We start from the raw sequence: 26,689 nt of genomic DNA, 5'->3' as shown, positions 1-26,689 counted from the left end.
ATAGTTCATTGTGTTGAATGTTTCCTCTAGTCAGCAGCATTTGATTTTGGGAAAGACACCAGTAAACAAGAGAGGAAGGCATGAAGAACAGCATGGTTTTTCCTACTGCTTTTGCAAGAGAAGCCACATCATTTGACATGATTGTTAAAGTCCAGGCACCAGCCGCCAGGTGAAGGCCACTAACCTCTGGGTCTGCCTTTCTTTTTATTTAAAAAAAAAAAAAAAAGTTTGACTAGCTATAATACCATAGATTTAAAAAAAAATATTTTTTTTAAGTGTTTTTTTGGGGTGTTGTTTTGGGGGGTTTGTTTTTGAGGGTTTTTTTAAATCCAAAAATAATTATATGCAAAATGCTGGAAAGAAACACAGAAAAACCCTGGATCTCTTTCACAGGCTTTCATCACATTCTACAATTTCACACCCTGTGCAGTTGTGCCTCTGTCACACACCAAAAGCAAAGAACAACTGTGTGGAGATTCCCAAGCTGGTACGAAGCCACAAGCAGGAAGCAGCTCTGAAATACAGGGGTTTGGCAGAAAACAAAGAGAGGCAAAGGAGGAAAGGGAGCCTTGCACATGAGAGGCAAGACAAATCTGACACTGAAAACCAAGTAGCTGTGACAGCTCAAGCACTTTGAGTTTTTATTTCTTCCATGACTGGAAAAGACAGTGAAGAATACAAAAAACAGTGGAAGCAAAAAAAAGAAGAGAAAAAAGAATGAAACCAAAAAACCTCTTTCCCCCAACAGCTAAGTAGCTAAAACTGTCTGTACCAACCCAACAAGAAAGTTCCCAGGCAAAAAGCAAGCTGCCAGCTATATTCCCAAATTTAGCACAGAAACGTTGTGACCTATGACAGTGAATATTTCATAAGTTACAACTACAAGGATAAATAGAAACTTAAAAAAAAGGCCTATAGAAGCACACTACTCATTTGAACTCAAAAAAGCCTCAGAAGGTAACAGTATTTTCTTACCAAGAGAAAAAAATCTGTAGTCTCCGTTATTTTGTTAAAGGAAGTTGAAAACTACTATGTTCTTCATTATTAAAAACCTCCAGCAATATTAAAATAATTTGCCAACATTTACAATTAATTTCTTAAGATGCAAAGTAAATGCATGCACTCGCTCTGAATGCATTTTAGCTATGTGCCATGTGAAGTCAGGGTGGGCTGCTCCCCAGCATACTGCAGCCCCAGCACTGCCACATACCTACTATATCCAAGAAAACAATAAACTTCCACACATTTGGAATAAAAGCACAACCAGTAAGTAACTTGAAGTAAATTAGTTACTTTTATGAAGGCTTTTTTTTTTTATATACACTTTTTAGGATCTCTTTCTATTACTGCAACCATCGTTGCACAAGGTGCAAAGCTGCATGGAGATGAGTATCCTCCTGATGATGTATGATCTGATTTTGGGATCCTTACGAGTCTGGGTGAGGAAGTACTATTAATTGCTCCTTATCAAAATACACATTCCCTTGCTGGGCTGGGTCTTGAAGATTAGATGATCCTACTAAACCAGGGGGAATCCTAATCACATGAGGAGAGGAGAGAAAAAAAAAAATCAAAATCTGTGCAGTGCAAAGGAAGAAAGAAGAGAATAACTGCTACACTGCAAAAACCTGAACTTCAGCAAAACTCCCCCTTATTCCTACCATTTTAGGAAAACTAATAAAAAAATCCACCCCAAAACAACCACCCCACAGCTTCTTACCTTTCCCTTACATTTGTCCTATGTCCCAGTTTCCTGCAGAACTGCAGTTACACACAAGTTACAGATGACTTTCACAGCTGCCCAAGAGACAGTTGGATACAGAATAATACCTGGCAAGCATTGTGCAGGCTTAAGATAAGCTTGTGTGTCTGCTAACACCATCAGCAACAGCACAATAAAACCTGTGTGGTCACCATTAGATTTCCGTGATGACAAGATGCAGATACCAACAGCTGACTGCTACTATAAAGAAGCCAACTCAAGACAGAAGGCTCAGGAAATTGCTCTCCATCATTTCACACACTATTTACATTTGGAAGTTCATCTCCGCAACCACAATGGCCAGAGATGCTCATGATTTAGGTTTATATTTGGGGACACAGCTCCATAGTTACAGAATCCCACCAAATAAAGGTCCTGCATGCCTTTGCCTTCTCTTCTGAAAAGCCTGCCTTTGGTTTGGGGCAAGCTTGGCAAAGTTAGGGGTCCTGAAAAAAATAATTTTATTTTTATAGTGGTTACAACTACTGGGGAGAAGGAAATTGCAGAAACTTACTTATGTGCTGCACGGTACAGATCAGTACAGTGTCATTACCTCCTCTGTATCATCACTTGTGCTTTATTCCCTTATATATATGGGCTTCATTGCACAGCAATGGGACAATGAAAAAAAAAAGAAAAAAGATTTTTAGTAGAGATAAGAGTTGTACCAAAAAGCAAATGGCCTATTAGATACTACTTCAGGTTCTCTTACCGACTAGCTTTGCAGTTGGTGCCTCTTAATTACAAAAGGCAATAATTCTTCAGAAATCCCAAGCTCAGTCTATTATTTGCAATAATCGCACTACCTAGTGAATGGTAGCACACTAAAACCTAATTTATCCAAAAGACAGTCTCTTCTTAGCTCAGAAGAGCAGCTCCTCAGTGAGGGGTCAAGAGGACAGAGAGCAACCCCTTCCAAAACCTGGTGCTTCTTAAAATACAAGGCATGCTTCAGCTTCCAGCGCACCTGTCAACACCAACACAATAGCCCTGCCTTGAGCACTTCTATTTTTAACATTTCCATCCATGCAAAGGATAACTATTTAATAAACTGAAAGGAAGCATAACTAAAAGAGAGAGTTGAACAAGCTTTTTTCAGGGCCAGCCTGATTAACACAAGCACAAGCTATAACCTTAGGCAGCTCAATCCGTATTGCACGCATTACTGAATTACCAACATATACCAGCCTCAGAGACAGGAGGGATCCCAAAAACTGATGCCTGATCACCTGGGAGCACAACAGCACATGACAGGGTTGAATCTGATGCAAAGGTTGATGCACAATATGCTTGTGTAATGGAGTGTCATCTGGTATGGCTGCCGCAGAGAATAGGTGCTATAAAGTTGACCTTAAATAGCTCGTTATTCATTAGATGTATCTGATCCCTTTAATTTTCTTTAGGATGCCTAGGATCACACTGTAAATCTGAGCTCTGACAGAGCGCCTTAAAAAAGCCCTGGACTATGTACACGTGGGCACGCTATCTTTAACGAACAAGCCTTTGCTTGCCTTGCTGGCAGGATTCGGCTTGTGTTCAGGCTGAAGACACCGTGCTCCAAAACAGTCACAAACTTGCTGCGCTGGAAAGAAACTACGCATTTAGCATCAAAAATAAAATGACCCAGAGGTTTTTCAGTCTCTCTCCCAGCAGGAAAGAAGGGCTGTGCACTCCAAAACCCCCAGCAGGACTGTGCAGCTTGTGTACTCCAGTGACTTCACACTACTTATGAAACCAAGCCCATTTTGGACAGCTTTCAAGCATTATCTGGGGAGGAGGGAGTTGACTACTGACCCCCCCTTCCCCCAAATTGGAGGGAAGGAGGATGGATAAAGTTGCACTACAAAACTGTGCCTGCACTCGCAAAGCAGCTTTCAGTGATCTGACAGAAGAGCATCTGTCCCTATGCTCTGCCTTCAGGCATCCACTGCCTATGTCTCCCTTGCAGGATTAAAATAGAAATTACCTCGGTGCATGCTCTGCCCGAGGACTCCCACAACCTGTACACCCCACCGGTGATCACCATACCTCTTCCCAGCACATCAGAGGCAGCTCTAGGCTGGCAGATGGGCTGGATCCTTCCAGCACGAGTCGCCTGGGCAGGAACTGCTGCATACCCATGCAAAAATGCATTGCTCTAGGGGTTTTCTTGCTCATCTTTATCTCTGTGTGGGCAGGACACATACTAAACTGAGACCTCTGCAAGAAAAGCCCTCAGGTATGCTAAACTCGTTTTCTATTCCTCCAGGCACCTGCAGATTAAGCAAGTGGGTGAAAGTTGTGTTAAAAAAAAAAAACACCCCACACAACCTCTCCTTAGAACTAGTGAATACAGTTCATTTGCAGGACCAAAGAGCACTTTTTTTGTCCCTAAAAACAGAAGGCATAACCATTTTTATATTTATATTCTACAAAGATTTATCACCATTCATCAGTTGACACTGTTTGCTGGAAGAACAGCTCTACAGCTCTGTACAGGTGGCAGACAACTTGCAGGAAAACCTCCTTCTAGGAGAAGCATATGCCAACTTCTCATCTCTTAGGAAGCTTTTTAACAAAAGAAATGCTGACGCAGCGTCAGCCCAGCCAACCTGACACATAAAGTACAATATTTCAGCAGGAGCTGTTCTAGCAATTAACCCAAATCACTGAGACACTTCAGCCTCCTTCTCTCCTTCGGCATATGTTTAACTCCTAGATATGCAACTAATATCAGCGGCACAAGAGTCCTTTATGGGTTCTATCTCATCCATCACTACGGGAACTCCAAGCCCATAAAGAGAAAAGCTAGTCATTATGGTGTTATTAATTCTAAAATGAGTAAGCCTATAAATTTAATTGCATTGGGATGCACCATCTTAATCTTCAGCATCACTTATGAAAATCAGATTTAGTTTCACATTGATTTTTTTTATACTTCTTTGTGATTAAAATCTTTAAAAAAGACAAAGAAGTGGACTGTTTATCAAGTGAGTTATCCACTATAGATCAATCTATTGCCCTTGAATCTGCTTCCAGGATACTCAAAGAGCTACATAAATATCAGTTTGCCCACTTATTTTAATGGGTTATTAATTTAAAAAAAAAACAAATTTCATTATTACTACTTATGCAAAGTCAGCTAAAACAAGCTAGGACAGCTGAATCGCCAAATAAAGATGTTTTGCATATAGTAAAAACTCTACAATAATTCGTTTTTTTAACTCAAACACATACATGAATGTCTTCTCCATGAAAATCCTCCCCCAGAAATGCCATCTAATCTCTCAATCTTTGTGTCAGGTTTCTTACTTCAACTAATGAGCTGCATCCATGCGCAAGGAAATTTCAGATTGCTCATTTCCTTCCTATTACAAAAGTCTGAGCTTTCAGAGCTCACAGTAGCTTCCCATAGTCTGAAGTTCTCACTTTGAGTTCATCTTATCACAAAGGTCCTTCTAAAAAAAAGTTGTAGGGTGTTCTCGAAATTGGTTGCAACTGGTATAGTCTGTCCCCCGTCCCCCATCCCCAGGTTGGGCATCCCCAGTGTCTCCTTCCCACTAACCAGCACTTACAAGGCCGTGGACACACCCCAGTATCACCAAGGCCACCAAAAGGTTATCCTTCCATCAAATTAGCTGCTGGGACTTAATCACACAAGCTGAAACAACCAGCCAAGGGCTGCATGATTCCTTGCCCCCAGCTGCAGTGAAGTGGGCAGGGCTGAGAGATGCCAGTGTAGCTTCAGAGACTGTGAAGCAACACCTTCATTCCTTTCCTCCCAAATTTTAAGCACCCCACTGAGCTGCACGACAGCTATTCTGAAATTCACACACGCGAAAGTCTTCTGCCTTGTGATCTGTTGTCACAGTAACTGATCACAAAACACAGGACTGTCAGCATGAAAGCCTTGGGGCTGGTGGAAGAGAAAAGAGGGGAAGCAGCAGATGCACAAGATGAAAACAGTAGAGAGATACACAGCAGGTACTTGAGCACCTCCTGACTACTGCCCATTAAGTCAAGTCCAGAACAGAAAGCCTGAGCTTCCTACTGTTCATCCTTATGGCTTATGCTTCCCTTTGGAGAATCATAAAATAGTTTGGTTTGGAAGGGACCTTTAAAGGTCATCTAGCCCAACTCCCCTGCCATGAGCAAGGACATCTTCAACTAGATCAGGTTGTTCAAAACCCTGTCTAACCTGACCTTGAACGTTTGCAGAGATGGGGCATCTACAACCTCTCTGAGCAATCCGTTCCAGTGTTTCACCACTCTCATCGTAAAAAAATTTTTCTTATATCTAGTCTGAATCTACACTCCTTTAGTTGAAATCCATCACCCCTTGTCCTATCACTATGGGCCCTGCTAAAAAGTCTGTCCCCATCTTTCTTATAGGCCCCCTTTAAGTATTGAAAGGAAGAAGTTTAATGGTGATTTGGTTGTTTTACCTTGGTAACATTCTTCAAAGAAATGAAGTGGCATGTTTAGGCATGGTTGATGGAAGATGCTCCAGGAGTGCCTTACTAATTATTTATTAATCCCTTTTTAATTGCTGATTCAGAATGACCAGTAATCTTTTCCAAAAGTATAAGAATCCTCCCCTCCAAAATCTTTAAACACACCTTTCTCAAGGATGCAAAAAAAAAAAAAAAAAGCACAGAGCTAGGAGTTACACACTTTAACTACAAATGCTTCTTTACACTTCAAAGCAAGTCTCTGCTACCAGAACTTACTTAATTAATCATTAACTCTATGATAGAAAGAGTATGACGTTCTACTCCACAATATGCAAAACCATCATCACTTGTCCTGGAGGCTCTTGTCTTTCATCTCTGCAGGCATATGCAAGGATAAAGAAGTGGTCTTAGCACCTACCTCAAGGAACAGGACAGTCAGAAAGCCACCATCGATTATTTTTTTTTTTTTTTTAAGAGCACAGTGAGGCTGTCCTTATTTTAGACCTGGCAAGACACCTTGTAGTACCCACCACCTGAAGCAACTGCCATTTCCTTCCCAAGGGTAGCCAAGCATCATGTAACTTGATGAGTAACTGCTACATATAAAACACCTTTCACAGGCTCCATGCCTACTTTCTAATCAAAACCTTTTGCAATCCATTGCCTTTTCTGCTGAGTTACCTGTGCTGAAAGCTGGCTTTAAAACATCAGCAGGAGAAAAGCAAAAGCTGCTAGATTTCAACTGTATGTTTTAAGATCAGCTTCCCTTGAGCTGCCGGCACAGCTACCTGAACAAAGCAAGCATTCCTGCAGACCACATACAGCTACAAGAACACACGCTCTGTTTGCATTTTGGACTATTACCAGCAAATTTCTTAAGCAAGTCTGGACACGCGTCACTCCTCAGAGGGGGGTGATAAAGTTTTCCCATGTTACACTAATTACGCACAGAGAGCAGAGACGTGAACCGAACACTCCACACTTTCACATCCTCCACGGTCCAATGGCAACACCAACTCATTTTCTTGAGGTTTCTTCCAGCTAGTCTCTTGTGGTTTCCCCAAAGCCGTGAGCAGCTTTCTGCGGCGAGACCAGAGGAAGCAGTGGGGATGCTAAGCACACAGGGATGCCCAGACCAAGCAGCTGTGTGTTTGCAGGAAGGACAAAAGCCAGCGGGGCTGCCAGCACTGCTGTGAATTTCAAAGACTCATGCGATTTAGCCAGGCATAGTTTAAACTTTCTGGTACACAGTGCTAATGACACAGATTAACAACTCCAAACTGTATTCGTTTTGCTGAACCACCTCTCTTCCCACTACCCCTCTCTATACCCTGTATAAGCACTCAGTACTACTCCCACCAATGGGATCACCCTTTCAAAACACGTTTCATTCCCTCCCACTGTTTACAAGTTAATGTTGACATTTTAGGGGTGGGAGCAATAAAAAAAATAATTTAAAAAAAGTGGGACTTGGGGGACAGAAAGGCTGAGAGACAGGGTCCCTCCCATCTGCCAGAGCAGCATGTTAATTTTCTACCACGCATTTCATGAAAGAACATGCCACAGGCCTGGAGTTGCAAAAGAGACTGTATTGATGACATGAAAAAGGTGATTAATTCTCAGACAAATTAATGAGATGACATATTTTGTAGGAGTTTTGCAACAGGAAGAATTGAGCTTCCTATAAAAAGTTGTAACCTCTTCCACGTAACAGGTAGCGACACCATCCAGGCAAAGATGAGTGTCAACAGCCCAGACCACAGCACTGTTGTAACTGTGCATCCAAATCTTTGGTTAATTAACAATTAATTTGGCAAATAAGAACGTACAAAGAGACTAAAGCTGACTACTTTAAGTGCACCACAAAGCCAGTCCAGCTCATTCCCTGACACAAATAAGAGTTTTATAAGGGGCTGTAACCAAAGCTCTCAACCACTGCTGATGAGTGCAATACTCATGAGCAGTCAATGCCGCAGCTGCATCACAGCTGCTCCAAGCAAATTTCAGACACCAAGGGTAGGTGCTGTCAATTAGGAGTAAAACATGACTTGTCATAAAAAAACCAAAAAAAACCCCAACACACAGGATTGTTACTGCCATGTTTTTGCTTGAACTCACAGACAATCAAAGCACAGAAAGGCAACAAACCCAACTTTGGGAATCTTCTGATATACTTCCCCAGTACTACCCATGTACTTTCAGAGCTGCAGACAAACACATTTTCCTAGAGATTTCTAAAACATATCAGTGGATACCAAGTTAAAGGTCTTTCAAGCATGCCTCTTGGACAATTTTCCATGAAATTGTGCGCTCTATACCCAAATAAAGACTGGCGGCAATCTGCCAGGAAACAGACAGAACCAGCCTGAGGTGCAAGGGGTGCCCCAAGTTCAGCATTTACAGCCCTTCCAGCATCTTCCAAGTAATTACAGGCTTCTCCTGACACAGCTGCTACAATACAGAAAAATTAGGCTACAAGGAAATCTGTGGCAGAGAAAAAATACCTTAAGTTGACCAAAACCCACAACTGCTATCCCTGCCTGCTTGCCAGCAAGAGATGAGCAATATGGTCTCATCTCACAGACTTTCAGCTAGATGCTCACTCATCATCTACGTTGGTGACTTCTAGCAACTTTTTCATCACTCAATAGCCTTGACTCTCCAATTTAAAGAAATTCAATTCTGGAAAAGGAAAAAGGCATTGTTTATTCCTGCCTTTTGAGGAAACTGACAGACAATAACAACTAAGGTCACTTGCAAGAGAACAATGGTTTCAGAGCTATAGTTCTGTCTGTCAATTAATTGTTTCCTAGAGGTATTTACCATGATTTGAAATATCAATCCTTCATGAAAACCACAAGTTTCCCTTCTTAACCAGAAGTCTGGGACTCCGGCACCACAACAACCTACTTGCAATGTTTTCAAATTACCAAAAAGAAATGGACAGCACTAAATACACTTTCTCATAATAGTCATGATAAAAGTATAAGAGGCCCTTATTTCCTAAGAGTGCTATGAAGCTCTTGGAAAAGCTCATTTCTGTATCATTACTTCCAAAATAATCTGCACATTGTTCCATAAACAACTCAGGTTTAGCTGCCCCAATGGTGGAGGCACCAGGGATGGCCCTGCTTGCTCCCCTGCAACCAGGGACCACCAGCTGGAGGGAGGATGTGAGAATGGGGCAGTGTGCACATACGGATGTATGCAGAGTCACTCTGTTTAGAAAGCAGAAGAGTGGTGACTCGTGTAATGCCAGTAATTTAACCACTTAACTCATGCCTGCAGAGCATGGATAGAGGAGACGGAAGAGCCATTCCAGTCCCAAGCACCCCTCACAGCTCTGCCAGCAGTCTCAGCAGAGGGGAGACAGGGGAGGGAACAGGCTGGGAGGCAAAGTAGGGAGAATACTAGATTTCATTAAACAGACACCACATGATGATGGCAGGACATCACTTTAATATTTAGAGTTCATGTTTCACCCTGGCAGCAGCACTGGCCCATGCAGCAGCCACTGCATCCCCACAGCCCCAAATCTCTTCACTCCACACTTTGTATATTTTCTTCATAACCCTGCTGGGAATCAGCAGTGAGAAACATTAGTTTTTAATGACAGAATAATGGCTTCAACTCAGAAAAACTTGTAACTGTCCTTTGATAAGAAGCTTCCTCCCACCCCAAACCTTAGCGTGTGCAAGAGGGAAAACTACAGAATAATACTAAGCATTTAAAAATTGTGAATTTGCATTTTACCTCTCATCTGAGCATCGCCAGAGTCTGACCAAAGTGAAAACAGCCAGCCTCTTATCTGAAGACATGTATAAAGCAGCCAGCACAAGGGGGGCATCTGCAATGCTACCCAAGCAGGCTGAGAGGCTACTGCTGGGACCAGAAGTGCGGGGAGGTCTCAGCTGAACAACCCTATCCTGGGGAGAGAGGAACCTTCCCGCATTGCACAGACCAGGAACATCTCAGTACCAGGGAAACAGGAGCAGAAGGGAGGTGAAGCCCAAGCAGGCTGCAAGGAACTTCAGAAAGGAGAAGAAAGGGAGAGGGGCCAGAAAACACAAGTAAAGCAAACAGGAGGTCTGCAAGCTTAGAGCAACCACAGCCTTAAGCATCAGCTTCTTAACTAGTTCATGAGGCAGCTGATTCTGTGTTAAGAAACCACTTGTCCTGCATTACTCCAGCCAGGATAGCAGGACCCATGAGACCTGTGAAGGCAGCTAGCGAAAGCGGAGAAAGCAGCAGCTGGAAGGAAAGCATCAGTCCCTGTAACAAAATAAAAGTATGTTGCTGGGCCAAGCCCTGCACCCCGACCACTGCAGCCAGGAGGCAGGGCAGAGGGAGACACACTAGATCCCCACAAATAAACCACATTTTTTCAGAAGCTGGGAGGGCAAGGGCAGAAGGCAGGGCAGCCTCTCAACGGCTGCTCCCCAGGGACTAGCCCCACAAGCTGCCGGGAAGAAAATCCCACTGCAAAATCCCACCGGATGGGAGCATGTAAAGGACTGCAGATGAAAGGACTATAAATAATCATGATAATCAGAAGCGGACCACAGAAGTCCTAGGACGAGAATATTTTCTTTTTACTTGGTCAAACAGTCCCACTTAACACTGTGATAGCAAGAAGCATCTGATGGTAGTTTTTCCCAGAAGGGACTAATTTTTCATTCACTAATCTCAGTAAGAGACGCTCCCAACAGAAACTGCACATCTCAGAGCATATAGCTTACACTCCACAACCTTGTAAGTACAGCATAAGAACGTACCAAGAAAACAGCCCATTTGTCCCTCTTCAAGAGGTTCAATGTGACCATCTGCTTAAAGACTGAGACACATTATCTTTTAATTCAAAGAAGATTAGAAAGATTCACTTTCCTGAAACAAAATATACAAGGAAGAATAATATTAAAAAAAAATCAACATCAGTTCAGGATCCTCGATATCCTCCTTCCCCACCCCCCACCCCCCCCCCCAAACACCCAAACCGACTCCTGCAACATGCTGCACAAGCAACAGCTCACTGAGGTGGAAACGAGGTCTTTTCTGATGCCGAGCAGGTTGAGCTATAAAGCAGACCTTGAAAAAAACTCACAAGATGAAAGCAGTGTGCTTAGAACTGGGCTGGTGCCAACCCCGAACTCCGCAGCACTCCCTCAGCCCCACAGCACCGGAAGGAAGGAGCATTTCGAGCAACCCACTGGCAAGCCAAGGGCTACCATGTGCAGTCAGCCACTGCCTGCTTGAATACACGAATGCTGGGGAAGAGCAACCCCTGTCACTGATTGGTTTTGATGATTGGTAGGTTTTAGGGATTTTTTTTTAAGAGACACCTCAGTCACAGCTGATCTTTCCATTACAAAGGTTTAAGAGCAATGCAAGGACCAAGTCTTCCTCCCTTCCCCTTCAGGCCATTGGTAGAGGCCAGCTGCCATGCCTGAAGCCACTTAATAATTCTGTACCCTGATCTTCCAACAGGAGCATCTCAAGCCCCTGAGGATGAATTAGAGAATTACCTTGTCCTCCTGTATAACACAGGACCCACTCAAAAGCCAAGTCAGATAAGCAGCTCTCCAAGCACACTGAAGTCTGCAAGAGAGTTGAGACCATTACAGAAAGCTGACCCAATAACCCACAAACCCTGGGTCTTTGCAAGATCTCAATACAGCATCTCTACAAGTGCCTTAAAAATCTGCCTCTTCCCCCACAAAAACAACAAACCCCCAAACCGACCGTACAAATAAACCCTCAAGCTATCTGGAAATCTACCTCCCATGTACAAGATGGTACTAGCTTACCTACCAAAGAAAAAAAAAACCAATAATAGTTTTTGGATACTATTTCTAAAAGAGGAAATTTTGAAATTCTCCATTACTGAACACAGCTGTGTTGTATCAGAACTGCAGGCATGATTACCACTGGAAACAGCTCTTTGATGACTATCACACTGGAATATCTAAAACAAGTAGAAGCATGGAAACAAGAAGTGCTTTGCCACCCAGTTTCAAAACAAAATGCTGAAGATCACTGAATAATATATAAGGGGGTTGGTTGGGGGTTTTTTTTTTGGTAAAAGATCTCTCAAATAGGGCTGGACTGGTAGAAAAAAGATTAAAGACTGAGGCTCATTTATGTTTTCTTAAATTTAAATAAAATTACCTTGCCATTGCAGATCCTTTTTACAGTTGATGAGTTTCCACCATTTCCCAAGCTTCTACATCAGAAAAACTCTGAGAAATCATTATGTTTTACCTCAGAAGTACCCAACACACCCCACAAAGGCTAACAGCAGCTTGCACCTGCAGTCTGGCAGGCTATGAAAGGCAGCCTCTCATCTCAATATTCCCAGTCCCATTTAACAACTGTACACGTCTACTAGTAGCAGCTCTCTAATTTCACAGCACAGTTGCTTCGTTACCAGCTGTCCTGAACCTCTTGTCAATGCTGATGTGACAGCCAACATCACCATCATACCAGCACGCTACTAAAAACCCAATGTTACTCAAGGGATGCTGCAGACCACGGGAGTAATCCCAGGTAGCTCCTTTGCAGATGGCTTAGCGTTAAGAAATTGTCCTAATATTGAAGAGTTTTAAACACAGCTAGTGATGCCACAGGTCCTCAACACAGGCATCCACATTCATCCCTCACTTAAAGCCTGTAAAGCTTGATTTGCGACACACAGGGCTACTCTGTACCTGGAGGGAAAAAACCCAATACACTCTTGTTTGTGCGGCAGGACAACAGACCCCGCAAGATTTCTGCAATTTATCGGGAAACTATGAAACTTATTTTACTTTCTGATCAAAACACACAGTGGTAGCCACCAATAAACAAGATTTCATGGTTAAGAGACATGTAAAAGCAGGCTGAAACAGTTCTTCTCAGGCAGGAGCTTACAAGAGGGGCCACAGCCCCAGGCTGAGCTTCCAAGGGTTATTACGAACCAGAGACAGTGACGTTAGATGCAACTAGTTCAGTTTAACATGCCAGACCTCATATCCCAGCTAACCCACAGGTAGAAAACAGAGCCAGACGGTGAGCCTGCACGAAATCACTCAGCACAGCGTCACCAGTGGCTGTAAATGATGAATTAGGGCCCAGAGGACACAAACAGGAGGTCTCAGTCTGACAAGGATTATATGATTAAGGACAACACTCAGAAACCTGTTTTTAAGAATTACAGTGAACTAGAGATCTGAATTTCCCATCCATCTGCGCTGGAAATTATTTTCTCTACATGTTGTTGTTTGCAGAGCAATCCTGTTTTTCATTTCTGTGGGAAGCAGCAGCCTGGGATTTTCACTTGCAGGCTCCGAGAGGCTGGGAGACCCTTCCGAAGCCTCAGGCTACAAAAGAAATGCTACCTAATGCTACTGAATAAGCCAGAAACTTTTTGGTAAGCTAACAACTCTGAGCAGCAAGTGACAGTTTCCAAGGTTTAAACCTACAAAAGCAACTACTTGACTGCATCAAAACCAGCGATTAATCCTTCTAGCAACTCAGGGCAACCACCAAAATAGCAGCTGGTTTTGCAGCAAAATGCCACACAATCCCAGCTCTCTCCACTCCCCAAAATAAGCGCTCTGCCACGTACAGTATTCCCAAAGGCATCACACAGTGGCATCAGCATCCCAAGAAAGAGGCAGAACAGAGGAGTTTGAGAAAACCTGGGAATTTAAAAGGTATGCAGGAAGTGATAAAGAGCTTTAAAGCGACTTTATATAACTGCACTGAACAACTGCTGGCCATTAAAAGCCCTGATCTCTTAACTACTCGTGTTGAAACCTGCAAAATGTAAATCAAGCCTTTGCAAGACCAACTAAAATAGAGTCCCCCCCAGGGCTCCGCAAATACCACGGTAAAGCCACTGCGGTAAAGCCACTGCGGAGGCATAGGGCTGGCCCTTCCCAGCCCAGGCTCAACACGTCTTCGAGGGCTTCCCAACACACTCTGTAACACCAGCTTAAGTGCCGGAAACACTCTCCCAACACATTAATTACTATTTCTCAGAGCTTTTAAATTGCAGCTACGCTATGCAAAACTTCACGTGCTTGTTCGCAGCTAGTTTCGCAGTGGTTCCCTAGGAAGGCAACGAACCGCAGCCTCGTAAAGTTTTAAGAGGATAACCAACAAACTAAGGGCATCACTCTGCTGTGCTAAATGAAACAAAGCAACTGATTGCATCCCAGTGGCATAAACTATGTACTTAAGGCACATTTTATAGCCAAAGCTGCTTTTCTGTACTTAAAAAAACAAAAAACACCACACCAGACAAAACCCCCAAAACCTCATCTGCTACAAACAACTGGCAAATCAAGCCAAGGCTGAACGTAAGAACTGGCATCTTGCCTAGGTTTCCTTGTAAATGCCTTCAAATGGCAGTCATACCCCAAACTACGCTTCACGGACAAAGTATATATAACCAAGCATCACTGCTCTCCTCAAAGCCAAATAAAGGACTGAGCAGTTAGAAAAGGGGGAGGTGAAGGAGACGGGCAGTACATTTCTCCTAACAACCAGCAGCTTTTACAAGTTTTTCTTTATTTTATACACACAAGATACCATCCAGGTTGGTGACATGGGTTTCTAAGCTGGTCTGCAGTAGCAATTTCAGAATTCAAGAGCAGGAACACTTAGCTCTAACCACAGTCCATGCCACAAACACAGCTGACATGTTTTTAATGAAGGCAACCAGCAATTTCATTTTTCTTCTTGAAAGGCAGGCTAGCAGAGGACTGCCTTCCAGGACCAAATGCTGGCTCCTCTTCCTAGGCAATGAGAGAATAGGTAGGAATTGGTCTTTCCTGCCTACCAGATAGTCCTGAATTCACAGCTGAGGCCACCGGCATCATCGGACAAGCACATCTCCTGGACATCATCCCTGCTGAGATGCAGCAGGCAGTCATCCATACTGGGAAAGCCAAACCAGACTGCTCCTAGCTTGCAGGCTGTTGATAAAAGCACGGCTGCTCTCAGCGGAGATGGAGCCACCCCACCGCCATGAAATAGCCACCAGTGTGCTGAGGATGCTGCCTCTTTGTCCGAGGAACAAAACACCGGGATCACGATAGCTGAAATTGAGCAGATCCAGGCAGAGTAAAAGTGGTGGGTAAAAATGAGAGGTGGCTCTAGCAGGACCAGTTGGGAAGGGAACAGGGAGGCACATGTAAGAGTGGATTAAAAAAGGTGTAGAAACAGTAGAAACAACAGAAAGCACACAGAAGTTAGAGCTGCAAAAGGAAGAAGTGAGAATCTGCTCTGAAAAAAGATACATCTGAAAAAAGACAAGCCTTTGCCCAGCAACACCACCCAGCACCAAAAATACTCCATGTACCTCCATGCTATTTCTTTTCCCCTTCTTCCAGTGTTCAAAGGTGCATCTTTAACACACAGCTTTGTTTTGGTGCACTACAGGTCTAAATAGCAAAGCTGTGCTAAAACATATGCAAACAAAGGGCTGGGGAGATGCCAGAACTATCCCAACACTCCCAGTAGAAGCGAATGGCACAGGCTGTAAAAATAACGTGACGCTCTGGCTTCAGAAAAGGCAGGCAACTACATACCATAATGCCTCAGCTTCCATCTTCTATTTAAAAGCTGGCACTGCTGCCCCAAAGTCTCTTATTCCTGGAATATACAGGAACATGGGGGGAGGGCAGCGTTGGGAAAAAAAAGACGGTTAGGTCAAGTCTAAATTAGAAATAATTCAACCTGAGGAACAGGAAAATGAGGGAAGCAAAGGGATACTTTTAAGAAGAGTGAAAGAAAGGACAGCAGTGCTCTCCCCTCCTCTCACCCACTAACCTAATTACCCAGACACCACCCTGCAAACAGGTTCAACTACCCCCTTCTCCTGATTTATAGCTGCAAACTCATGTCTCCAAGCCTCTCAGGGGAGGACTCTTACTTAGGAGGTCTTAATACCCTCTCATACAAAGAGAAACAGCTTTTATAACTCCAGAGGCTCCTTGTGCAGTGACTGGTAATTACCCCAATTCCCCTGACCCCAGGAAGCACCCTAACTTCTAGGCACATATCTCCTTTCCCAACACTCCTGCAATCCAAGCCTTCAACTACAATAACGCTGGTTTTTTTTCTGTGTCAGGCTCTTTGCTAGCATCTAATCCCAAAACTAAAGGTTTTTAAACTTGTTTTGAACTGCAGGTTATAAGAAGATTCAAAGAAACCCACATTCACATGTTGGCAATAGACCCACAGTTCTTGTGACCAGGCTCCTCTGAAATGTTACACTGATCTACACAGGCCAAACATCACTCGATGTTAATCAAGACATCCCAAACTGCCAAAAACTGAGCTCAGGGTGGCATATGCATGCTGAAAGCCTGGAGCCAATGCTGCCGGTCCTGAATGGGTGCAAAGCAGCGCTAACCATTTGGGATACCAGTGCTTTTAGAAAGAAAGGTGACTGCAGCATCAAACAAGGATATGGGTTAAAGCACACAGCCTAATCCTCAAAGATCATGCAGAACTAACTGCATAAAAGGGCTTTGTGTCCCAGAATGCCTTTACGTCCTACTGATGTCGATAATTAAGTGTCCCGCAGACCATGGTGTGCCGTGGGGGACAGCCTGCGGGCACACAGAATCCAAACACAGCACCCAACAGCTCACGCAAACAAACATAGTTTGAAGTCTTCAGGAAAGTAGAGCAGAGCAATGCTGCAGAGGGGTCTGGGGCATTTGAGACTAACATGGCACTTTTTTGGTACTCAACAGTTCTTCAACCTGCAATGAACTCAGCAATGCATACAAAGTTGCACAGGAATATTTACTGCTTGCACAGCATGTGCACAGATAGTTTTAAGAAGACTAATAGCAAAGCATTAAGCTAACTCCTGCCACCACCACCATGCCCATAACAAGCTTCCAATTCTTAAAAGGCTTTAGACTACAAATACCCCACCCAAAAACCTAACTGGAAAAAAAACAAATTAAAAAATACCTTCAGAGACCCGAAAGTCAGCCAGGCAGCTTCTGCTTAAAAGTTGTACTCTAGTCTAAAAATATGCCAGAGCAAATTCACAAAGCTACAAAAGCCTGCAAACAAACCTGAAACCCAAGTGGCTGACAACAATCATGTTGCAATGCTACAGTATTTTAAAGATGCAGTTGTTTTCATCAAAGAAACATGCACTTTTTTCAAAGCCCTAGACACAGCCCACTGTTTGCTCCAGTACATTGGAAAAAATATTTTTCAAAGAACACCCCTATACAGACAGGTGCAGAGTCAAGGACAACAATAATACAGACTTGCCTATAAACAAAGTTTTGCCTTGATAATGAAGAGTTATAATGATTTCTATTAAAAAAAGAAGTTGAGATCAAATCTTAGCTTACTGTTTTTTCCAGGTGTCCTGAATAAAAAATACCCAATGTAAAAAAAAAAAGATAAAGAGGCCTTAATAACTACCTCCCCTCATCCTAACGATTATATACACTGGTCTATTTATTTTGAAGCTTCTAACACAAAGAAACACTTTAGGGCAGTGAGATGCTGCCAGGGCAGATGGATGCAGTCTGCAGGTGACCCCTGGTACCAGACTCAGCGCCATCATCTCCATCTCATGAATGTGGGTGGGAGCTTTCACACAACCTGTCCTCTAGTTGCGAAACCCAAGACCCAGCTCCCTGACCCTAATGCAATATTTTTTCCCCCTAATTACACTGAAAGCGAGACACATTACTGAAGCTAAACTTAAGGTTCAACAGCTGCTCTTTATTAGAAACTGTGAATGGTTACGGTGGACCTTTTTTTAATTTTTACTTTATTTAATGACATGAGGATATAAGCTGTGGTTTTAACTTTCTGTTGGCTGGCTTGTCTTCCAGTTCTAAACAATTAGCCTTCCTCCATGTCACAACAGCTAAAATAACCGAATGAACAGAGGAAAAGAAAAGCTTGTCTGCAAACCAAAGTGAGCGCTAAAATACTTTATCCCGAAGGAACCTCTGGGAATGCCATTTTATCAGAAAATTCCCCTTCTCCTTTTTTTGGCTCGATGTTACGGGTTCTGCAGCAATGCGGGCTGCTTTCCGACAAACCTAACCCTCCCAGTACTTAAAGGACAGTGCTGTCCCAGTGTAAGGATGCAGAGCAGATGTGGCCTCGCACACACGCACAGGTCTTCCTGCAGCGCTGGCCGCTTTTCCAGCCGACCTCTCCCACCTGAATGCCACGCCCGCTGCCTGGAAGACCCCAGGGCCCGAGCCTGGCTGGGCACGCCCCGCACCACCGCGACCTCCGCCCCTCGCAGCGCTCGTCTCACGAACCGACAGCACGACCCACGCAGACCGCAAGGGAGCAACCCCTTGCGATATTCCTTTTCGCTTTGCCTCCGCGGGAGAAGGCTGGAATCCAAGTTCCTAAAGCACTGTTTGGCAGCCGTGGCCGTCGTCCTGAGGGAAAACGAAGAGCCTGCGTGCCGCCCTGCAGGACCGACCCCTGCGCCGAGACGACCCGCGCCGCAACCGAGCCTTTGCGCGGGCCAAAGAGAGCCCAGCCGGGATCCAGCGCGGCCGGCCCGTTTACCTGCGCCCCCCCCCCCCCCCCCCAAAAAACCCGCTCCCGCCACTCACCACCCCTCCCGCCCCGCTCCCCGGGGCCCTCGTTACGACCGCCTTGAATCAGCCGGAGCCCACAAAGCCGGGCGCGGGGCGGTTCCTGAGCCCGCCGCCGCCTTTGGCGCCCTTTTCCCCTCAGGAGGGGAAGGGCCGGGGGGGCGTCCCTTACCCAGGTGGAGGGTGAGGTTGACGGCGGTGGGGTGCTGCACGCCGGCCAGCATGGTGCGGCTCTGCCACCAGGTGGCGTCGGCCGGGCTGTTGTAGTCGGTGAGGAAGGCGGCGCCGTGGCGCAGGTGGGGCTGGGCGGCGTCGCAGAGGTGGCAGGACTGGGTGACGCCGGTGACGCCGGTCTGTACGCAGTACTCCTCGGCCGGCGTCCCGCACGTGTGGGTGGCCAGCACCGTGGCGTTGAACGCGGCGTTGACGAACTCGGGCATGCAGCGCTGAGGGCGACCGCTCCGCTCCTCCGCGCACTCGTCCATGGCGCCGCCGCACCGGCCGGGCAACCACAGCCACAGGACCGTCAGCCACAACGCCCGCGCCCGGCGCTCGCCGCCGCCCCCCATGGCGCTTGCGGCCGCGGCGGCGGAGGGGCTGGCCGAGCGGCGCGGGCCGGCGGAGGGGCTGGCTGGCTCGCTCGCTCCTTCGCTGGAACTGCCGCCGCTCTCGCGCCTGGCCGCGGGCTCGGATAGGATGGGCCCGGCCCGGGCGAGGCGAAGCGAGGCGAGGCGAGGCGGCGCGCGCGGCCGGGGGCGGGGCTGCCGGCGCGGGGCAGGCCGGGAGCCTCCCCCCTCCTCCCGGAATGCGCGAGCTTAAAGGGGCGATGCCGGCGGCGGGGTCCGCCCGGAGGAGGAACGCTCGTTTCCCGCCCTCCGCCTGTCTGTGCCGCAGCGGGCGGCTCGGCCGCCGGGGGTCTCGCGGGAGGGGCGACGCCCCCGTGACAGGGCTGGCGGAGGGGGGGGGCGGGAATCTCCCCGCGGCACCGTTGGCGTTGGCTGTCGCGGGCGGGAGTGCCCCCCCACGCCCCCCCCCCGCCATGGCGCGGGGCCCAGCCACCGCCTCTGCCCTGTCAGGATTGAGGAGAAGCCACCCGGTTCTTTCTTTTAAAGGCTTTTCGGGGGGGGGGGGGATCAAGTTTCTCAAGAAATGTGAGAAAATTGATTGTGCTTTGCCAGCTGGACCGTCCTGAACCTGGTTGGTCTTGTGCCTTTCGAGGGCACAGGCCTGAAAGTGGGTCTGAGGGGCACCCGTGTTGCCACCTCAGCCTCTTTGATTTTTAATGAACTCATTTTGTATCTAAATCCAGATCTCTGCACTGCTTAGAGGCATCAGCTCTGTCAGAGCTGGCCAAAGACTGGGTTACGATTTTTAGCTATCACCGTAAATAAGATCTCTCTGTGACTTCTCAGGTTGAGGAACTGTGCAAAGATTAATTGTGTAAAATCCAGGAATCATGTAAAGCCAAAACTGCTTTTACAGGAGAAAGTGCCTCCAGAAGCCTGCTCGGGAAACAGGAAACTACTCGTCGAGATAGAAATTGATAGGAGAGTCAAGCAAAGGCTTTGTAAACTCGCTGTTGGTTATATTCTGAGAGAGTCTGAATGCAGCCTGTGGCTGAAAGAAAAAATACAGCCTGTTCTGGGAAAAAGATGCACTTTCTTGTTTTAAATTAAACACATGTATCCTGTAGAAGCTGACCCTTTGCTTCTTGCCTTGAGAGCCTCTGTCAAACTGTTCACAAGGTCCCCACAGCACATACTCGTAAGAAAGCCTGTGGATTTTCCTGCTGCTGGTAGATGTTGTTATTAAGTTTGGTGCTACACATTGGTGCGGTGATTCCTCTTTTTGCCTCCCCAACAGAGCATTTACCTTGCCGTGATGAGATAGCCTCTGTGCCAAGAGTCCCCTGGACACCCCCAGCACCCACAGAAGGGACGCAGGTGTGTTACAAAGTCATCGCTGCATTGCTATTGTTCAGGCTGCAGTTACACATGTCCAGTGGAAAGTTTGATTTCTGCCGCTTCCCCCCCTTTTCCTCAGTTTCTGAAAACAAGTCGGCTGCTATGAAAGCGATGCTGAGCTGATGCCATCAAGGCAGAAGCTGTGGAAACAGTGTGCTGATGGAGCTTCTCAGGTTCGGTAACAGCCTAGCTGATGCCTGCAGTTGAGAGTGGACACGTCAGGACAGGCAATAAGGAACAAGAGACCAGGAAGCCACATGGAGCAGATCGATGGGAGGAAGGGAGGGAGGGAGGTATTAGGATGGAGGTGAGAAGGGGGCAAGGACTCTGAACAGGATCAGAGAGTATTGCCACAAATCCCACACAGTGGAGCAACGGGATCGTCTGTCCACATGTGGGAGGTTCCCATGGATAATGAGAAAAAAGTTCAGCTTAATGCAAAATTCTGGGGTTTAAAGATATTCAGGTTTAGTATCTAAAAACAATAATTTGCTTGAGCTTTTTAACTAATCATTTCCAACATTTTTAAATATGTATGTAGGACCATCCTCAACAGCTTGCATGGAGCCCTTCTGTCATTTCCGGGTTACTAATTCTAACAAAGAAATCCTGGGAAAGAGATATCTGCTGATATTTGCCATCAAAATCCACTTCATACTCGTAACTGCAATTTCATCTTTGACACACATGTTTAAAGTACTAGTACAGATAGAGTGATGCAGTCAGATCTCATTCGGTAAACCTGTGCTCATCTAACTAAAACCAGAATTAAACCTCATATCCTGATAAATACATGACCTTTTAATGTCTTACCTGCTGAAATACCCTATCAAAGAATTGCAGTGTATATTCCCCATAAACCCATTTCCTTTCCAACACAGAAAAAAGCATCCTCATGTAAAATAACCATGTCTTAAAAGCACAAAACCCGGATAACTTCTCTAACTTTGCAATGCTTACAGGGGTGAATAATTGTAAATATACCTTGGTCAATAAAAATTCTTACGACTGGAAACTCCCAGGAAGCGGAGTGAGTCATCCTGTGCAGCAGGAGTGGCCTGAAAGGAAGGAAGTACTGTTTGATAGATAGGATGGGCACAACAACAAAACTTTCAGTTAACCATCTGCAAAATAAGAATAATAATTGTGGATAAGGTTTCTGACTATGCTGGGCTGACCATGGGCATAATGAAACGACGGTGAAAAAATGACATGGCTGCTGCTTCAAAAGCAGGTGCAAGTCTTCAAGCACTTACTGCCCCAAATTGTGCTAATCACAATGAAATCAAGCCTCAAGAAAATTTGCTTTCTATTTAATAAAGAGGTGGTCAGGGAAGAACTTAAATATATAAAGCTAACTGTAGAAATCAGCATATTATTACTTCAGTTCTTTTTTGAAGTACATAGATCAGCTTAAATGAATGAGAACAAGCAGGGAGAGAGTAAGAACAAAGAGAAGAAATGCAAAAAAGGAAAAGCGACATAAAAACCTGAGAGGAAACAGCCTTTATAAAAGCAACTCATACAGGAAATTCTGTCAGCTTTCAGAAGGCCAGCTCCCAAGGTTGGCAGTCTCTCTCTGTGAATAGACCTCTTCTAGAAAAAAAAAAAGAAGAAAAGCAGGATTTTCTTTCCTTTTGATAATAAAAAAATTGCAACAATGTGGTGCACGCCCGCAAGCAATTTGAAATAACAAATTAAGAGCACAGTTAGTCTCTGTCCTTCTACAGTAGCTCAATCTAAGTGCTAACACACCTATGCACTAAGACATTTGACCCATTTGGGGCTTATGAGGTCCAGAATGTTTTTAGTAAGCATCACAGGGCAGCAAGCACTTTAATTTTCAGTCTTCCCATACTGATTTAGCATCAGCATTTGTTCACAGACAAAATTTGAGTGCATACACTAAGGAAAACTGCTCAGAAGTTTCAGACTGTGATAGTGGAGCTTGGTTGCTCAGTGGGTGTCAATTATTAAAACAGGTTGATAAAAGTAACCACCACAGAGAAAAACAACCCACATTTGCTAATTAAAGTAAATAGATAGCTTGAGGATCCCCAAATGAAAACTGCTGCACAGCCAAACATTTCATTACAAGTACATATATGTCAGTTTACGCTAAAAAATACAGGACAGAAAAGCCCTGTGCTCGCCATCAGCCTTACAGAGTTATCAGCCACTAGACAAGCCACCCAAGCAACTTTAAGAAATGTCACTTGTCACAGTTTGGCTGGTTTGGGCAACGTAAGAAGAAGTTTCCAGCATTTTCCTGCCCTGCCCTCTCTCACACAGGGGCTTCCCGCAGGCCGTACCACTTTTCTCAGTGGATGCAATCAAAACAACGGTAATCGCAGCAGACATCCACTCCCCGGCCACCCAATAACCAAAAACACTTAAAAGAAAGCAAGCGAGTCAGCAGATTCACCAAAGAGTCCATGCAAAAGAGTCAAAATTCAGAAAGGCTGGGTGACATTCAGGTGCTTTTACAGGTGGATGCAAAAAGAAATGACACTGCAGTCTCCAGTAGTGTGTTGGGGAACACAGAAAAAAAAACCTGCTCTAAAGCGTTTCTTTTTATGAAGATAAAAGCCAAGCTTTAGGCTTACTTGTTTTTCTGTCTTGGTTGAAATCTTTATTTTACCAAGTTGGATTAAATATTTTGACTTAGTCCCAGCTGGGATAATCTCTGTGATTCCACTGAAGCTTATAAACTACTGCAAATTTAATCGACCAATCCGTCACATCTTTCTAGTGCCCAAAGCGAAATGATCAAAATGCCCCTGTGCTATGCAAGGTGGGATTTCAGTTCCACTCTTACTAGCTGGGCGCTGCTTCAGTCTCAGCGTCAAGGGCAATCATGGCAAGCTTGGTTTCTCCAGGCAATGGCCTACAGGCATGCCTAAAACCAGAGAGAAAAGATGCACAGAGTTAAAGCTGCTCACATTTTATTTCAACAGAGATGGAAAAAACTGCAGATGGGGGAATGAGGTTAAGGACCGAACGATCTCTTTCCGCATGCAGTGCAACAAATGCAGCTTAGGACTAATGTTACAAATGTATAAGAAATGCACTTCCATATTAAAATATGGTTTAGACCCATCCTGTTTAGAGAAGATCTTCTGCAATCAAGGATCGATGTGCAGAGAAGATGAATTAGTTTGCTAAATGTCTGAGGTACCCGCTGTCAGTAAAAGTACAGAATAAATCACAGAACCATACTAGTTACTAAATATTCATACCTGTCGTGATTTTATGGAAGCACAAAGTTACTGTAATCTTATAAATAGAACAGAAAAGAGAGCTACTAGCCATGAAAGCAGAAGGTGTTTCATGAAATGGTTTATTTAAGTTTTACTTTCTTTGTCACTCTTTTGCAGATTATCCTAAATAATTGTGTACAGCAACAATGGGTAGGTGAATAAAAAAGGATCTCTGAACCTGTTCATGAGAGGTAGTCTGCTTCTTACAAGTTTCTGCAAACCCAGGAGAAATGAAAGACATAAGCTGATTATTTTATCTCTTTTCTGAAGTGGGTCTGGGATGTATCCTCATTTTCTCTCCTTAATACTGTAATGTTGGGAAGAAATATGCTAAAAGAAAAACAAAACATGAAAGGATTGTGCAGCTTTTCATCTTCCTATCGTGGATTCAAACACAGCCCATCCTTTTAACCAAAAACCATTTTGGTTAATGGGTGTCTGGTGTTGTATATGAAATGAATCCGTAATCTTTGATTCCTAGCAGATAAGATTTTTATCTTTTATCTTTACTCCCTCTTTTTATTCTGCGGTGTAGTCCTGTGCTGAATTTAAGCAACCACATCTTGCAGCCTACGTTAGACCATGGCAGTAACATCATAAGGACCCAAGCCAGCCCTAACTATGCTTCCTTCCCCTCTTCCAGACTTCCACTCGCCTGTCCAATACCACCAGGAACAGCTGCCTTTGTAAAGCCCACCGATGAGGGCATTGGGAAAAGGACATGCATGGATGGGTGCACTCAGCCTTGAAACATCCAGTGGGCTTCTTGGGGATGAGATGTTCCTCAGCACTTCTCTTCTTCCCTTCTAGCACTCCCATTCTCAATCAGTACATCAGCAGTGCACTGCACGGATGAAAGTGTGCCAGAAGAATTGATTAAATATTTTTCTGTATGGTATTACATCTGTAGTATAGAGACACTAAATTCACTGAGAATAGTCTCAGGCTCAGTGCTACCTTCATCCTTGCACTACAGAGTCCACTGATGGATGCTCTGCCACCAAAAAATTCCAGCAATATTTAGGTTTCTGATACGCTGATGGAGTTCTCTCTGTAAAGAGCAGGACTTGTTTACCCAGATCCATTTGGATAATGTCTGAGCCCTGTTCTTCACTGACTTGCATAGCTATGCAAATCCTTCACATGCATGAGCTGGGGCTGTTTACACTAACTGTAAAACATTCCCAGTAGAACTATCTTCCAAGCGTGATAAAATGCCATCCCAGAAAGTAGTGTGTGTGTTGGGGGTGGTCGTAGGTATCTCACCATGAAGGGTGTTGACCCGTGTGACCACAATGAAGTTGTTTAACAAATATCCTTCCTGACCTTCCAGCAGAATTCCCAAGATTGTTTTCAACAGAGAGCTGGATACCTTCTTTTGTCCAGTGCTAACAGAGCTGAAATTTTCTTCCCAGTTAGTTCCTAACTATCATTTATGGTCACAACCTCTTTTTTCGTAGCACAGTCTGCCAGTCAGTCTTGCCATGAACATTATTTTATTAATAGTAAATTGTGTTGCTGTTTTATCAGTTGTAAAACCCTTCTTTTCTTCATACAAGATGGCTATTGAAGGCAACCTTGATTCAAGTGTCTCCCTCACTATAAGACCTCACCTTTGTAAGTTTAATGTTCTTTAAGCAGTTTTTATGAACTTTCCTTTGCTTGTCAAAACCAAACAAAACAAAAAAGCACAGTCTCTAGGAAACTCCATCTTCTTTTTCCTTTCTAGATCTTCCTTTTTCCTGTAAAAGCTGCAATGCTTTGTATGCTGTATGCCTTTAGCCTAAAGTCTTTCTTAGCCATTGAACTCATGGTTTAAGACTTGCAGAAAAATCGGTGTGTAATTTGGAGATGTAGTGTAGGTAGCATTTGTGTGTGGTCATATATAAAAGAGGGAAGAGGGAACTAATGATTTCCTTCTGCTCTACAGTTTGATTGCTATAGCTTGCTAGCCATATTTTAGCCATTTCTAGCCATAACAACCCAAACTAGACAGGTTAGATGCAGAAAATAACTGGAAAGAAATCAAAAGGGATACTGGCTTATTAGCTGACAAGCCTCACCAAGCATCGAAGAGGGTTATTTTAAAAACTGTGGGCAAAAGTCCTAGCAGACTCAAATCCACTTGGACTGCTTCCAGAAGGAAATCTCATCACAGGAAGTACATGTTTCCCAATCACCCAAGGTCAGATCAACCATCTAATGGAGAGGACTTTCAAGGAAACATTCAAGGCCAGGTTGGATGGGGCTCTGAGCAACCTGATCTAGTTGAAGATGTCCCTGCTCATTGCAGGGGAGCTGGACTAGATGACCTTTAAAGGTCCTTCCAACTCAAACCATTCTATGATTCTATGATTCCATGACAGTCGATTGAGAAGGCTAGTCTGTCAGATGACAGAGTTTGGATGAGCAAAGCTCATGTTTCTCCTGCTAAACAAATAGTTTGTCTTGACAAGCAAACTGCAGTTTGATTTGTTGTTATGCCAGAAGAGTTAAATGTGGATGCCCAGCTGGAGGATGGCAACACCAGCATGTAATTTTGGGATCTGGAGATTCACTGATCTCCCCCAACTGCTTGTTCTTCCCCCTAAAGATCCTCAGCAACTTGTCTGTGCTCCCCCATGAAATTGAGCTGAGGCAGAGCTGCTTCTCCATCGCATGACTTGGAGCATACAGTGAATGG

General features: G+C 44.7%; 1 protein-coding gene across 1 annotated transcript in view; it reads right to left on the bottom strand.

Annotated features, from left to right (window-relative positions):
* The window catches only part of LAMC1 (laminin subunit gamma 1), a 71,923-nt gene extending 52,322 nt beyond the window's left edge, over positions 1-19,601 (bottom strand). Inside the window, exon 1 of the mRNA XM_075038664.1 lies at positions 18,955-19,601. Within this exon, the coding sequence (XP_074894765.1) occupies positions 18,955-19,351 (397 nt within the window). The 5' untranslated portion in view covers positions 19,352-19,601. The remainder of the gene's footprint in view (positions 1-18,954) is intronic.
* Between the last annotated feature and the right edge of the window lie 7,088 nt (positions 19,602-26,689).

The sequence above is a fragment of the Buteo buteo genome, chromosome 10 (genome assembly GCF_964188355.1).
Source record: "Buteo buteo chromosome 10, bButBut1.hap1.1, whole genome shotgun sequence".
NCBI classification, from domain to species: domain Eukaryota; kingdom Metazoa; phylum Chordata; class Aves; order Accipitriformes; family Accipitridae; genus Buteo; species Buteo buteo.
The sequence above is the reverse complement of the archived record's forward strand: the minus strand, read 5'-3'. Positions and strand labels throughout refer to the sequence as shown.